This window comes from Daucus carota, chromosome 7 (genome assembly GCF_001625215.2).
Source record: "Daucus carota subsp. sativus chromosome 7, DH1 v3.0, whole genome shotgun sequence".
NCBI lineage: Eukaryota > Viridiplantae > Streptophyta > Magnoliopsida > Apiales > Apiaceae > Daucus > Daucus carota.
Window position 1 is genome coordinate 4,764,137 of NC_030387.2, and position 13,653 is coordinate 4,777,789.

Below are 13,653 nucleotides of genomic sequence, written 5' to 3' on the forward strand. Positions count from 1 at the left end.
GCTTGTGATGTGAATATTGCAAATCAGTGGGTCGTGTAACTAATTAAAGAAATTAATTGGTAATCTCTCTCAAACATTAACGCTCTCGAAAATTCACTCATATTCTCGTATTTAATTTCAATTCCGCCAATTATATGTGTGCATCTAGGAGTATATCTCTCGATCAAACCCATATTTGCGTAAGCTTAATCCATGACATTAACCAAGTACACAGACTAAATATATAACATATCGATTACAATTACACTTTAACCATTAAACTAATATCACATTAAAGCATAGTTATGGTATAAACATGGTTTCCTTTATGTCCTAAAATGAAACTACTACTCACACATGGTAGAAGTAAAAACAACAAGATCTATAATAAACACCATATATTAATAAAACAAGAGAATATTCAATACCTTAAACTTAACGTTAATCGAGAAAATAAGGTCCAAACTTGATAATCTATTTGTTTTGGAAGAGAGGAAGTAAAAACCTAAAACCCTAGCTAGAGCTTCTGTATATATCCAAAAACTAATAATAAAACTAATTCTATTATTTTGTCTTATCTCCAATAATAATTATATATACCACATACTTCACAAAACTGATTATCCAGAGGAGTCGTAGAATATAATACATTAATACTCGTAGGTTGAATATTAAAGGCTTGTGTAGTCTTTAGCGGGTGAATATCATGAACTAACGCAACAAGTTAATATGATAAGAGAGAATAAGCATCAACTTCGAGTTTACTCTCTTTCTTAGGTACTCTCAAATTATTAAAGTGATTTGAAACTAGATTTGCAAGAAAAGCATAACCATCGTCAACTTCTTTATCAAGAAATACACCACCTGCCACATTATCAATTGTACTCTTTATTTCAGCATCGAGATCATAATAAAAGTGCTTAAAAAGAAACCACTTCTCAAGACTACGATGAGGACACGAATGTTGAATATCTTTGAATCTTTCTCATGCATCCCTAAGAGTTTCTTCATATTTTTGTTTGAAAGTGGTCAACTTGTCAACTCAATCATTACTTTGTTGGGAAGGAAATACTCAGTGAGAAAGGCTTGAGCAATTGCATACCACTCAGTCACACTGATATCATTCAACCACTTCTGAGTTTTACCGTGTAGAGAAAACTCGAACAACATAACTTTCAGTTGATCAGTACTGACTCCACGATTCTTGATAGTAGAGCAGAGATGTTCTTTGCAGATGAAGAGTTGGGTCTTCAGTTCAAAGACCAGGAAACTGATCCTGTTGGATCGTAGTGAGCAACACCGGTTTGATCTCAAAGTTCGCTGCTTGAATTCTTGGCACAACAAGACCAGTAGGCACATCACTCGGAGAGGGCTGCGAAAAATTCTTCTAAGATTTTATAGGAAGATCACCCATTTTAAACTTTGACTCTTATTTCCCTTTCTTTCGTTGATCAAGATATTGCTATAGAATAATTTGAAAGTCAAAACTAAGAGAAGTTAATTCGGCGTCTCCTTTAGACCTGGACATGAACTAAAACAAGAAAAACAATCTCAATTGGAACTAAAGCTCCAATAAGAAACAATTTAAATAATCAAACTAAAATCTATTAAAAACTAGTCGTCGTCTTCCCAACAGCAAAGTTAAGAACTTATTATGTAAAATTATGCCCGCCGCAAGTGCATGGTGTCTGTTGTAAACAAAAACTAGCAAATACAGGACAAACCCAGAAGAAGGGAGGTTTCATGATATTTAATCTAATTATTATAAATTGCTTCTAGAGAAAAATGATTGGTGAAGGATTTTAATTAACTATTGATGCAAATTAAATATGTTTTAAATCAATTAACTAAAGTCTATAGCAATTCAGGTCTACCATGCTTACACTAAAGCTAGTTATCTGAATATTGCAATTCAATGAATCGTATAACTAGAGCAATTATTAATCTCTCTCAACCGTTGACGCTCTCGAAAATCCACATATACTCTTGTATTCAATTTCAATTCCTCCAATTGTTTGTGTCTCTAAAAAGTATATCTTTCGATTAAACCCTATTCGTAAAAGATTAATACATGAAATTGGCCAATTACACAGACTAAATATTTAACATATCGATTAGAATGACTTTATCCATTAAACTATTATCACATTAAAGCATAATTATGATGCAAATATGGTTTCCATTGCACCCTAGAATGAAACTAATCACATATGATAGAGATAAAAACAACAAGATCTATAATAAAAGTCATATCAATAATAAAAAAATATTGAATAACTCAAACTTAATATTAATCGAGAAAATAAGATATAAACTTGACAATTTATCTGTTCTGAAAGAGAGGAATTGAAAACTCAAAACCCAGTCTAAAGGGTATGTATCTCTCCAAAAACTAATAGTATTGTTTTGTCTGATCTCCAATAATAATTATAATAATATTTTTGTGATTAAAATATATAAATAGAACTCCAAAATCAAATAGGATTTCGTCTCAATTCTTGGCTTTTTGTTCCCTTCGGTGACATTGCATTGTAAATAGCTTCGTGTGACATTGCATTGTAAATAGCTTCGTGTGACCGTAAAAACATCCAAATATGACATCTAGATCCCAGAAATGGCCCAAACAACGTAGAAATTATGTGTAGCCCAATAAATCTGAATTTCCATAAAAATTAGCTCCAAAATGGCTATTTTTTTTCTTCATATCCTTCTTAGCTTGAAATTTTTTATTTCCTACAATAGAACATTAAAATCTATTAAATAAAAATCCAAATCAGTGCAAAATATAATTATGCTTTTTGGATTCTTTTATTAACAGATTTTTTATATGGGAGTAAAATCATATAAAAATATATATAAAAATATATTTTATCATTTTAGGCAACTTGGTATTGACAACTTTGATGTGGTGTGAGACGTCACATCAACCATATTGGGCATAAAATCAGGGAGATGCCAGATACGAATATCCCCAAGGGGCTCCATCCATGCAACGAATAACCCCAGACCCCAAGGGGACAATCCATGCAAGAATTATGAGTTAAACTGAAAAATTTTGAATGTTATTTCGATGGACCAACGTGGTCATGAAATTGGAGATCTTGAATGATGAAAGAAGCTGCAATGACAGGTAGAGAAGAGATTTACCAGATGTAGGTCAGTTGAAAAATAGCAAATTCTGGTAGTCGATATATGACATATTATCTACGCTGCAGCTGCCTTAGAGAGGGAAGCTTCTGATGCTGCTGGATATAGATAACCCTGGAGAATAGGGATTCACGGTGAAAAGCCAGTGGTATGGAGTGATCGCGTAGGTGTGTTATGTCAAACTTTGTGTAACCTTCAGAAGCTCTCTCCAAAAGGTGTGCCTCTATACCAAAACCTTTAAAAGAATATGTCCTGCTTCCACCTTAGCATGGACATTTACAAGCTGCAGTCTACACCAGTTCATCATGGTATTTGTTTTACTGCACGTCTAAGACAAGGTTGCATAAGAAATTCAAGAACCCGTACTCATTATGCACCGTAATTGAAGAAATCCTGCAAGTAATTTAGAAAAAATGTCATTCATACTTCGACAGAAATATTAAAAACTTCACAGAGACATGCAGGAGCCACTAGGTTATTAATATTTACATCTATTGAGTTGTTCACCGATGGTATTCCATTGTATAGGAAAATGTCCGGGAATACACGCTAAAATAAGATGAAAACTTTAAAAGACTGCTATCTATTACAATTGCAGGCCAAACTATACTAGGTCAAACAGAGTATGTTGTAAACTTGAAGATACTGGTGATAACAACTCACAAAATCTGCAGTTCTTCCTTCCTATTAGCTAACTCATCTTAAAATTATAGTTTTGCACGAAAGAGAAGTTATCTATGCAACTGAATTTAGAAGTTAAACAATAATTGCTAAAAACTGTCACGCTATCACGATGATGATGATGATGATGATGATGATGATGATGATGATGATGATGATGAAAGGATTATACTGTTGTGCCCTTGGTTATCTCTCCAGAAATCTTATAACAGAGAAATAACGATGGATCAGGAAAAGGAAGAAATTTAATCAAGGGCATTGTAATTCTCTACTGAGTCTACACTGACATAAGAACAGTGTTACACATACTCTATCAAACAAGAAGCAGACACAGTGAATCTTACTTCTTCCCCAGAAAATGATCCATCTGAGTTCCCCCGTCGACCATTATTATTCTAAGTTACACCTCTGTATTTCAAGCTACTCCGTAAAATAATACACTGCTCTGACCAAGAAATATGGGAACAAATTTTTCTTTCGTCAAGTCCTCCACAATTAATTTTAGCAACATTTTACACATATGAAATGAATGTCAAACCAAAGATCTAAAATTTGGGAGCAAGACCAACCTTCACCTCTTTAAGATCATGTTCATAATCACTTGCAGTAAAATTAATATCAGCATCAGGCCCCTGGAACTAAGCAGCAGCACGATCAAAAGGCCTACAATAAAAAATTTACAGTACTCAAAACAATAGCAAAACTGCAGCAAGTGAAATAACAAACTGATGCTACTATTACAATCAGGCACCTAAAGTACAGGAAGGCGAAAGGGGCACTGCTACGTTCAGAAATTCATAAAACCAGGTATAATCAAGTTTCATCCAGATTAAATCAGGTATTGGGCTGATTACAATAATCAGGCTGTAGCATGCATCAGTAATAACATGATGTAGATAAAATGCAGAAAGAATATTTAGATTACAATAAACTGCCCCGCCATTACTTAAATCAATATTAACTGGACAGTACTAGATATGCATGCAAAGAGGGAGGAATTTGCAATACCTTTCGAGCTTCATTAATAGACCAAACTCCCGAACAGTAGATGCTCAGTTTCAACCAGAATGTAAGCCGCATTTTATCATGTAAGGTAGTAATTCACATATAGAACAAATATCACCAACATGAGCAAAAGAATGAAGTACCACTGAACAGATCTGATGATCGAGCGGAACACCAGTATATAACATTGCTCGAACAAATAGTTTTGCATCGTTAGTCAGACAATGTTTGCACAATCTGTTGATGACAGCACTATAATCTCTAATTGAGATTTCAAACCCCATATCCATCATTTTACCAAAAAGTATCGCTGCCTTCTGTACATTACCCTTTGCAGAATGAGCTTTGATCAGTGTAGTGTAAGCTACTTTTGATAGCTGAACCTTTTGGTCCTGAAGAAAGGAGAAAAGCACGTCCACGTCCCTTAGATTTCCATATTTACATATGCCGTCTATGATAATGTTATAAGTAGCAGAACTAGGCTGAAGACTATGCAGAAACATCTGGTTGTGTAATAGAATCGCGATTTTTAAGAGCCGCGCTTCACAGAAAGACTGAATGACAGTGTTGTACGCAATCTGATCAGGCGGCAGACCCTTGCAAAACATTTGCTTGAGTAATCTCACACATAGATGCAACTTTTTCTGTTTGCAGAGTCCCTTTAGAATTACTGTGTGTGTAACATGAGTAGGTAAAACATCTCTAGCCTCCATATCACCTAGCAATTCAAACATTGCCTGTGTGTTTCCCTCTTCACAGTAAGCATTCATTAAGGTGGTATAGGTTATTGCATTAGGTACTAATCCATGTACTTTGATGACACCCAACCACCTTCTAGCATCAGCTAGAATCTTAGCTTTGCAGAACCCATAAATTAGCGAATTGAAAGTTACTAAACTTGGAGTAATCTGTTTTTCAATTAATTTTATGTACAACTCCTTAGCTTCTTGAATATTACCTATTTTTGCATACCTATAGATCATCATATTATATAGAACTATATCTTCCACGAAGTCACAATTAACTAGTCTATCAAAAAAAAATCTGGCATCTGATATAGTCCCTTTCTCACACAGCGCCAAGAGAATAGCTCTCTGTGAAAAGGCATCCGGACAAACTCCTTTCCTGCACATCTCCTGGTACAGTTGAATAGCCCTTCGAACTTCACCTTGCTTGCACAGACCGTGAATGAGAATAGTATAGATCATAGTATCTGGTTTCAAGAAAATATTTTCTACCCTGTAAAATAATCTCAGTCCCTCCTCAACCCGGCCACTCTTACATAGACCGCTGAGCAACAAACTGTATGATACATTACTGAGCCGCATTCCCTGAGATAACATCTCCTTGTGCAGCTTTAGAGCTTCATCAACGTTGCCTACCTGGCAGTGCCCACATACCAAAATATTGTATGTTATTATGTCTGGATTTAAACCTTTCTGTAGCATTCGTTGAACAATCTTCCCTGCCCCACTCATCATGCCAAGAAGACGAAACCCTTTGACAATAATGTTATGAGTTACTAAATCAGGTCTCACGCCATGTTTCTCCATGTCATTTGCAAATTCTAAAGCTTCTTCAACAGAACCAGCAACACATAGTCCATGAATGAGAATATTGTAACTATAAGCATCAGGAAGTAGTCCGCACTTGAACATTAAGCAGAAAAAACATTTCGAAATATCTACATAACCCAATTTACTGAACCCAGACATGAGAATGTTAAATGAAACAACATTAGTACTCGTGTATTTCCGTTCAGTCTCTCTTAGGAATGCAACTGCTTCTTCAAATAAAGATTGTCTCCACAAACCATCTGTAAGTATTGAATCAGTCTGTCCACTGGGATGAACCTTACCATCTCTGATCTCGTTGTATAGACCCCACATGATATCAAAGTGACGCAAGTTATACAGCATGCTGTTGTAGGTCAATATTGAAGCTCGAATGTTCAGTTTTTTCATGTTGGAGAGCACAAACAGGGCATCATGAATCATCTCAAATCTAGAATAGGTAAATGTCAGCATATCCCATACCAAACCATTAGAATCCCAATCCCTGAACATCCAAAGCAGCTCACAAAGTGAAGGTGCAGAATCAGAACCTTAAAAATCACAAATATATATCAAAATAGTGGAAGCTTACCTTAATCATAAAAAACAGTAAATTAACAGACAATATTAACTACCAAAAGAAGTTATACTTCTAAATAAGGATGCACTGAAATAAGCTGGACTGCTTGTACTCCATGCACTACAGATTCTGCAAGAAATGGCAAATTTTCCGTGTGGAAGCATCACTGTGATATACGTTGTTATAGTTGTTTTACTTTAATAATGGTTGTAACTTGTAGGTACCAAAGCTTGAATCTCTCTAGTCTTTTCTCAAGATGCAAAACGAAGGTATCTATATTAAACCTCGTACTCTATTTGTATGGTTCGAAGGACCGGCATCAGGCAGGAATTAAATGAATTTTGTACTATTTTATGGGTAAATATCCATAATCTTCATTCCTACCCATTTCATTCATACTGATTCCTACTTCCTACTCACCCCATTCACGAATTTTATTACTAAAGTTTCGAATTCTTATTTATTCACTCTCTCTGCTTCTAATTTTATCTACAATTTTCTGAGACAGGAAGCATTTATGCAAACCTCAAACACAATACATATTTTGAACAAAATAACCACAAATTCACTTGGCAAGAAAAAAAAAACAATGACCACATTTCCGAAACACAAATAACACAATATCACGATACAATCATTAAATCACACTCACCTTCCTCGTGTACCAATTCACTCATCAGCACCCTCAACTCTCTCAGCCTTCTCATTCCCGCCAAAACATGAGAAACACCAAAAACACAACTCTTCGAAACCCGAAACCCATACTCATTCCTCAACAAAAAAAAGAAATCCACCGCGAAAACCGGGTTCCTAATCCTCAAATAATCAAAAATGTAATCAACCTGACCCGAATCAAGCCTCAAAATCAAATCTTTAAACTTATTATCACCCAAGAATCTTCCTGGCCCAAAAAAACTCAAACTTGACATTAGCCCAAAAACTGAATCTTCGCTTGGGTGTGAAAAAGTTTCGATTTTTTCGCCGTAGGCACCGTCGCCGGCCATTTTCACCGCGGCGGCGACGGAAAAAGAAGGGTTGGTGAAGAAAAAAGTGGGGTTTTTCAAGAAATTGAGAAAAAGGGGCTTCGAAAAGTGACGAAATAAACGGGATTGATGAATGAGAAGAAGCATAGGTTAATGGGTTGGCATTGATTGAGTGGAAATCACTTGCTAACCCTCCATTTTATGTTATCGGGGTTTAGGGTTTATAAACATCATGTAGGAAGGGGATATTTGATTAATCTACCGATGTCGTTTGATGCAGAGGAAACTTGTGTTTTGCAAAAATACTGTGTTTTATTTTTTTGAATTTTTTTTAAAATATGACATGTAGCTAGGGTTCTTGTCACAGCGGCACGGGCATGTCAGACTGGGCATGCCCTAAGCATGCCTTTTGTCCATTTGGCATGCTTTTTTACTAATTTTTTATATAAATAATAAATATTATATAAATATTGAAAATTTTAAATATAGTCCAACTTCATAGTTAAATATTAGATAAACTACTAATATAAGTTACTACTGTACTAAGTTCTGTTGTTAATATTACTAACTTTTGTTATATTTGTAAGTGCACTTTAGTATCAATTCTGTAATGATGCAACAGTTTTTGCTATATTTAATGGAAAATGGCATGCCATTTGAGCATGCCTTTTCGTAAAATATGCTTATAGGCATGCCAGTGAAAACTTCCGTGACATGTACCCTACCTGTAGCTACCTAGAATCTTTAATGTGTATTAAAAATTTAGAAAGATAATTAATCTTAAAAATTCTAGTTTTCTTTTTCTAATGTTCTCTGGCCGCCTCCTTCTTTTCATCCCGACGGGCTTCCATCGGTTTTCCAGTAAAAAGCCCCAAATCTTTCCGTTTGATTGCTTGTTCTTTAATTGTTCTTGCTTTTTCATTGATTTTCTTAATAAATCTCCCTCTTTGGGGAAAGTTTTCCTAAATCTATATCACCGAGACTTTTGATCTTCGTTCTTATTCGTTTCTAGAGAGTTTTTTGGATTTGTGAGTGAATCGATTATCTCCTGCACGTCGTGGTACAGATCTAATTGTTTTAGTTTATAGTTGGATTTTCTCTAGTTTGTTTTGATTATTGTTTGATTTCTCTCTCTGGTGAGAGTGTGTGATTTTTCTCTCCTTCTTTTGTGAGAGTTTGTTTGGATTTATCGATAAAAGCCTTCCGGGAATTACATTTGTGGTTGATAGCTCAAACAGAGTTTTTGGAAAAGATGGTGATCACACAGCAAGGATCTATACATGTACCATCGTCAATTTCAACATCGCTTATTTGTCTCATCTTGGGTATGAAGACAGGCATGTTAATTTATTCTATGTTTGTTCGACTCGATCATTCTTGTAGATGCCGTATGGCTATTATTTATTGAATTATCTTCTTTTCTTCAAAAAAAAATTAGAAAGATAATTTATATATAATATTTATTCATGTAATTTATTTGACTTTATATATAATTTTATTAGTAAAATATTTGACTTTATATATAACTTTATCCACCTCTTTAATTTTTTATCGACGTGTTTAATTTTTTTTACTTTGTTCATTCTCATTTAATCCAAACAACTTAAAATTTTTAGACTATACTGGGGCAATAACCATTAGGGTTGGGATGTGCTAAAATCCAAATAACATAAAATATTAAAAATTTAACACTATATAATATTTTAGTCAAAATAAAATATACTTGTGTTTTTTATAATATAACCTTTAGATGGCCTGGAATCTTTAATATGTATTAAGAATCTTCACATTTTAAAATGTGTTTAATAATTACTCTTGCACACAATTTTATAATGTATTTAATATTTATAAAATTGAATAATTCTTTAATAGCCAATAGTTATATTAATCCATAATATTAAATATGCAAAACTAATAGATTATTAAAATGTGATAATCATATTTTATAATATATTTTTGAAAAGAATATATGTTTTAGAATTAAAACCTAAACATTTTTTATATAAGTCTGAAATTGACCCTAAAAATTATTGGGTTATTTTGAGCTTGGGTGTGATGAAGGCCCGGGTTCTGAGTTTATCACCCAAAATTCGTAGAATTGAGGTTATAAAATTTCCGGGCATCCACGTTTGGGAAACGTATGTGGGAAGAAGACGACAACCATGGTATCCACCAGACTACGCTCAGAAGTTCATGCTCCATCAACCGAAACCGTCACGTGCTCTCCGGACTAATTCTAGATGTCCTCTTTCCTCCCTTGCTTTTTTACTTTATGTGCCCTAGAAACCGGATCCGCAAAACACTCCGAAACGGGCCAAAACGGGCTTTTTCCTCGTCAGAGTGGCATGAGCGCGCCACATAGTGGCGTGTGAGTTGCGTTATGTGCCGATAGGGTGTCAGAAAACTGTTTTGAGAATAACTTTTGATTCGTAATCCAGAATTTAGTGAAACGAAAGGAATATAAAAGCTTGTAAAGTCTATTTTAATATGATGTGGCAATTGTTAAGCATGCAAGATGTGATTATGTATGATCTATTTGCTATTAATTGATGATTACGTGGAATACGTGTTCATGCTAATAAGTGATTTGTATGACATAGTGTCGTGCCTTGATTGATATTGAATAAGAACATATGAATCATAGGAATTGGATTTGATTGATTTGTTGTTGGTCAGAATAGGATAACAGGTGGATAGTCCTATAAATAGACGAGACGCTGTCGGATTGTCGATATGATTTATATGATTATTGAATGGTAATATGCCATATGAAGTATGATTTGACTATATAATAGGTAGGGATGGCAAAATTTTCCGAACCGACGGATATCCGACCGAACCGACCCGAATGGTTTTTACCGAACCCGATTTTTATGGTTTGGTTTCGGGTTTGGTTTTTATTTTTAAAAACCGATTGAATTTGGTACGGGTTTGGTTTAGGCCAACCGAACCGGTACCGACCCGAATAGCCGAAACCCGATTCGAATCCGAACCAAACCGAAACCCGACCGAACCCGATATACAATATATATATATATATATATAGGCTCATGATCAAATAGAAACCACTTTTAAAATAAAAACTAGAAACCAATACAAGTTAGTGATATTCTCAGTACAATTTAGTGATATTCTCTTTAGGATTTAGTGATCTGTGTTGTAAGAATTAGTGAAAACTTGCTGAAGTCGCCCAGAATCTTAATATATGTTCCAAACACTGCTCAAAATCTCCAGATCTGTTCAGGTTTTCGATTCAGATGGTGGTGACGGTGGTGGAGATGGTGGAGGTGAAGGTGGAGATGGAGGAAGGATGATTGTAACGAAGGTGTGGGCGGCTTGAAGTAGGGGGTTGGAGCGTTGCCGGAATAGTGGCGGCTCCGCCGCGTTTTGAAGTTGAGCCGAGGTAGAGAAAGAAGTATGGACGGGGCTGAAGGAGGTTGAAGCATCGACCAAGATGGTGTTGATGAAGATGGAGGTGGAGATTGTGTTGTTAGAGAAATAATGGAGGTGGAGGTGGAGGGGGCGGGCGGCATAAAGGTGATGGTGGTTATGGAGGAGGTGACGACGGAGGTGGTGGCAGTGGCGGATGTGGGGGTGGGGTTGGTGAAGATGGAGGTGCGGTTGGTGAAGATGGAGGTGGAGATGGGGTTGTTTAAGAATTTAGTGGTATCTGCTTTAGGATTTAGTGATATTTCAGCTTGGTTTTTAGTTTCTAGAATAAGGTGGTTTCTATTGGAGTAAGACTCTATATATATATATATATATATATATATATATATATATATATATATATATATATATGTATGTATGTATGTATGTATGTATGTATGTATGTATGTATGTATGTATGTTTGTATGTATGTATGTATGTATGTATGTATGTATGTATGTTTGTATGTATGTATGTGTATATATATTTCATATTTATATAAAAATAGTCATTATCAAAAGATGAAAAGATATGTGTAAAAAAGAATAATTATATTGTTATCTTTTTTTTTAATAATATTTCATCACTTATTCAAATATTGAATATGATACAAAGTTATTTATAAATACTAAATACATATTCTTATAATAAAATAAACATAATCTAGTATTGAATAATATTTGAACAAAAGAAAAGTATCATCAAAAATTTTGTTCAACTAAATAAATAAAATAAAATCCATACAATCTTATATTAGAATATAATGTTTTATTTTCTTGTGTATAGCAATTAACTTACATTTATTTTTAATAAGCTGAATTAATAAAAAAAATTTAAAAAGCTGAATTAATAATACTTTACTAATACTTAATAAAATGAAGCTTCTCTTTAATTATGAATTATTGTAATTGCTAATTTAATCATGAATGTTTTGTAACAAATTGAGGACATGTTAATTTTTGAATAAAAGACTTGTTTATGAACCTATATTTTAAATATATTTTTTTTAGAATTTTTTTATATAATTTTCGGTTTTGGTTAAAACCGAACCGAAACCGAAAACCGGTGGTTCGGGTTTGGTTTTTGAACTTCGGGTTTCGATTCGGTTCGGGTTCGGTTTTGAAAAACAGTATTCGGTTCGGTTTCGATTTTCTCTAAAACCGAACCATACCGACCGATTGCCATCCCTAATAATAGGGTCAAGGGATGATCGTGTGTTAAGTGATATCTGATAAGTGCATAGAGTTTAATAGGTTGGTTTCTCATTATATGTTGAGTGTTTATCGATATACGTGATATGTATATGCGATTGGTAAGATACAAAGTTCAATTGATATAGACTAGAATCATTAGATGGTCTAGTGATTATGGTATTATCTTATTCTCGCTAGGGTTTGGACGAGACGTGTACGATCGAAGACATTCAATAAGTCAAAGGGTATTGCAAACCGAATAAGGAATGTACTAAGGAAGCATAGCTTACTAAATTTGGGAAGGAAATTGTTGGGCTTGAGATTTAAGTTAGAACGTTGTGCACGGTAAGTATATACTGTACCCTTCACTGTTGATGTTTTACGATGTTTTGGTGAATATTTTATTGATGATTTTCTGATAAGAAATGAGTATTCTTACATCGCTTCTATGTGATGCTTCCTTTGGGAAGTAAAGCTAAACCAATTGTTTAGCTGGCCGGGAGCCCAACAGTAGAACTTGTGAAAGTGTGAACTTGTGTACGTGTTTGAATACTCATACTCATCTTGATGTGTGAAATATATTGATGATTCTGATGAAATATTATTTTCGTTCGGTAAGTTTGTGAATAAAACTTAGTTGAACTGTACGGTATATATTTACTAAGCTTTATGAGCTCATCCCTTTTTGTGTTACAAACTCTACAAAAAGGCTTAAAGATGATTCGCTTGATTTGTGATTGTGAGTAAGGCTGATGCTAGACAAGGAGTCAGAGTTGAGGGTCCAACGGTCGAGGAGTAGCCAGGGAGGTTAATAAGGTTGGTCTTAGATAGAATTGTGTAATTGAGATTCAGTTATAAGCTATAGTTGTAGTAGATTAATAGTGATTCTTCTCATCGAAGTTGATCTGATTTTGTAAGAGATATTGATTGATAATGGTAGTAGTTGATTCTAATTTCAATACTGCAACCTGGATGCGATCCTGTTATTTTAGGGGGGTTAAAATGTTCTCTTTTAAATCTTTTATTAAAGCTTTCGAGTTTTCAATTCTTTGGTTTTCAGAAATGCAGTTTTTTAAAAGTGTTTTAAAAAGTTTTGTTAGGA

The 13,653-nt window shown here is 34.4% G+C and overlaps 1 protein-coding gene across 3 annotated transcripts; it reads right to left on the reverse strand.

The window, feature by feature from the left end:
• Positions 1 to 2,246: 2,246 nt before the first annotated feature.
• Positions 2,247 to 8,221, reverse strand: LOC108196507 (putative pentatricopeptide repeat-containing protein At1g13630). 3 transcript variants are annotated; one of them, XM_017363819.2, is made up of 5 exons: positions 7,598 to 8,221; positions 4,816 to 6,916; positions 4,383 to 4,470; positions 3,127 to 3,519; positions 2,247 to 2,712 (listed from the first exon to the last, which is right to left on the reverse strand). In XM_017363819.2, exons 1-2 carry the CDS (start codon positions 8,073 to 8,075, stop codon positions 4,866 to 4,868), a joined length of 2,529 nt encoding a protein of 842 aa, XP_017219308.1. In that variant the 5' UTR covers positions 8,076 to 8,221; the 3' UTR covers positions 2,247 to 2,712; positions 3,127 to 3,519; positions 4,383 to 4,470; positions 4,816 to 4,865. The 3 variants fall into 3 exon arrangements, with proteins under 3 accessions (XP_017219308.1, XP_017219304.1, XP_063937501.1); XM_017363815.2 differs by having other exon boundaries at positions 4,377 to 4,470; XM_064081431.1 differs by having other exon boundaries at positions 4,377 to 4,470; positions 4,816 to 6,870; positions 7,598 to 7,738.
• Between the last annotated feature and the right edge of the window lie 5,432 nt (positions 8,222 to 13,653).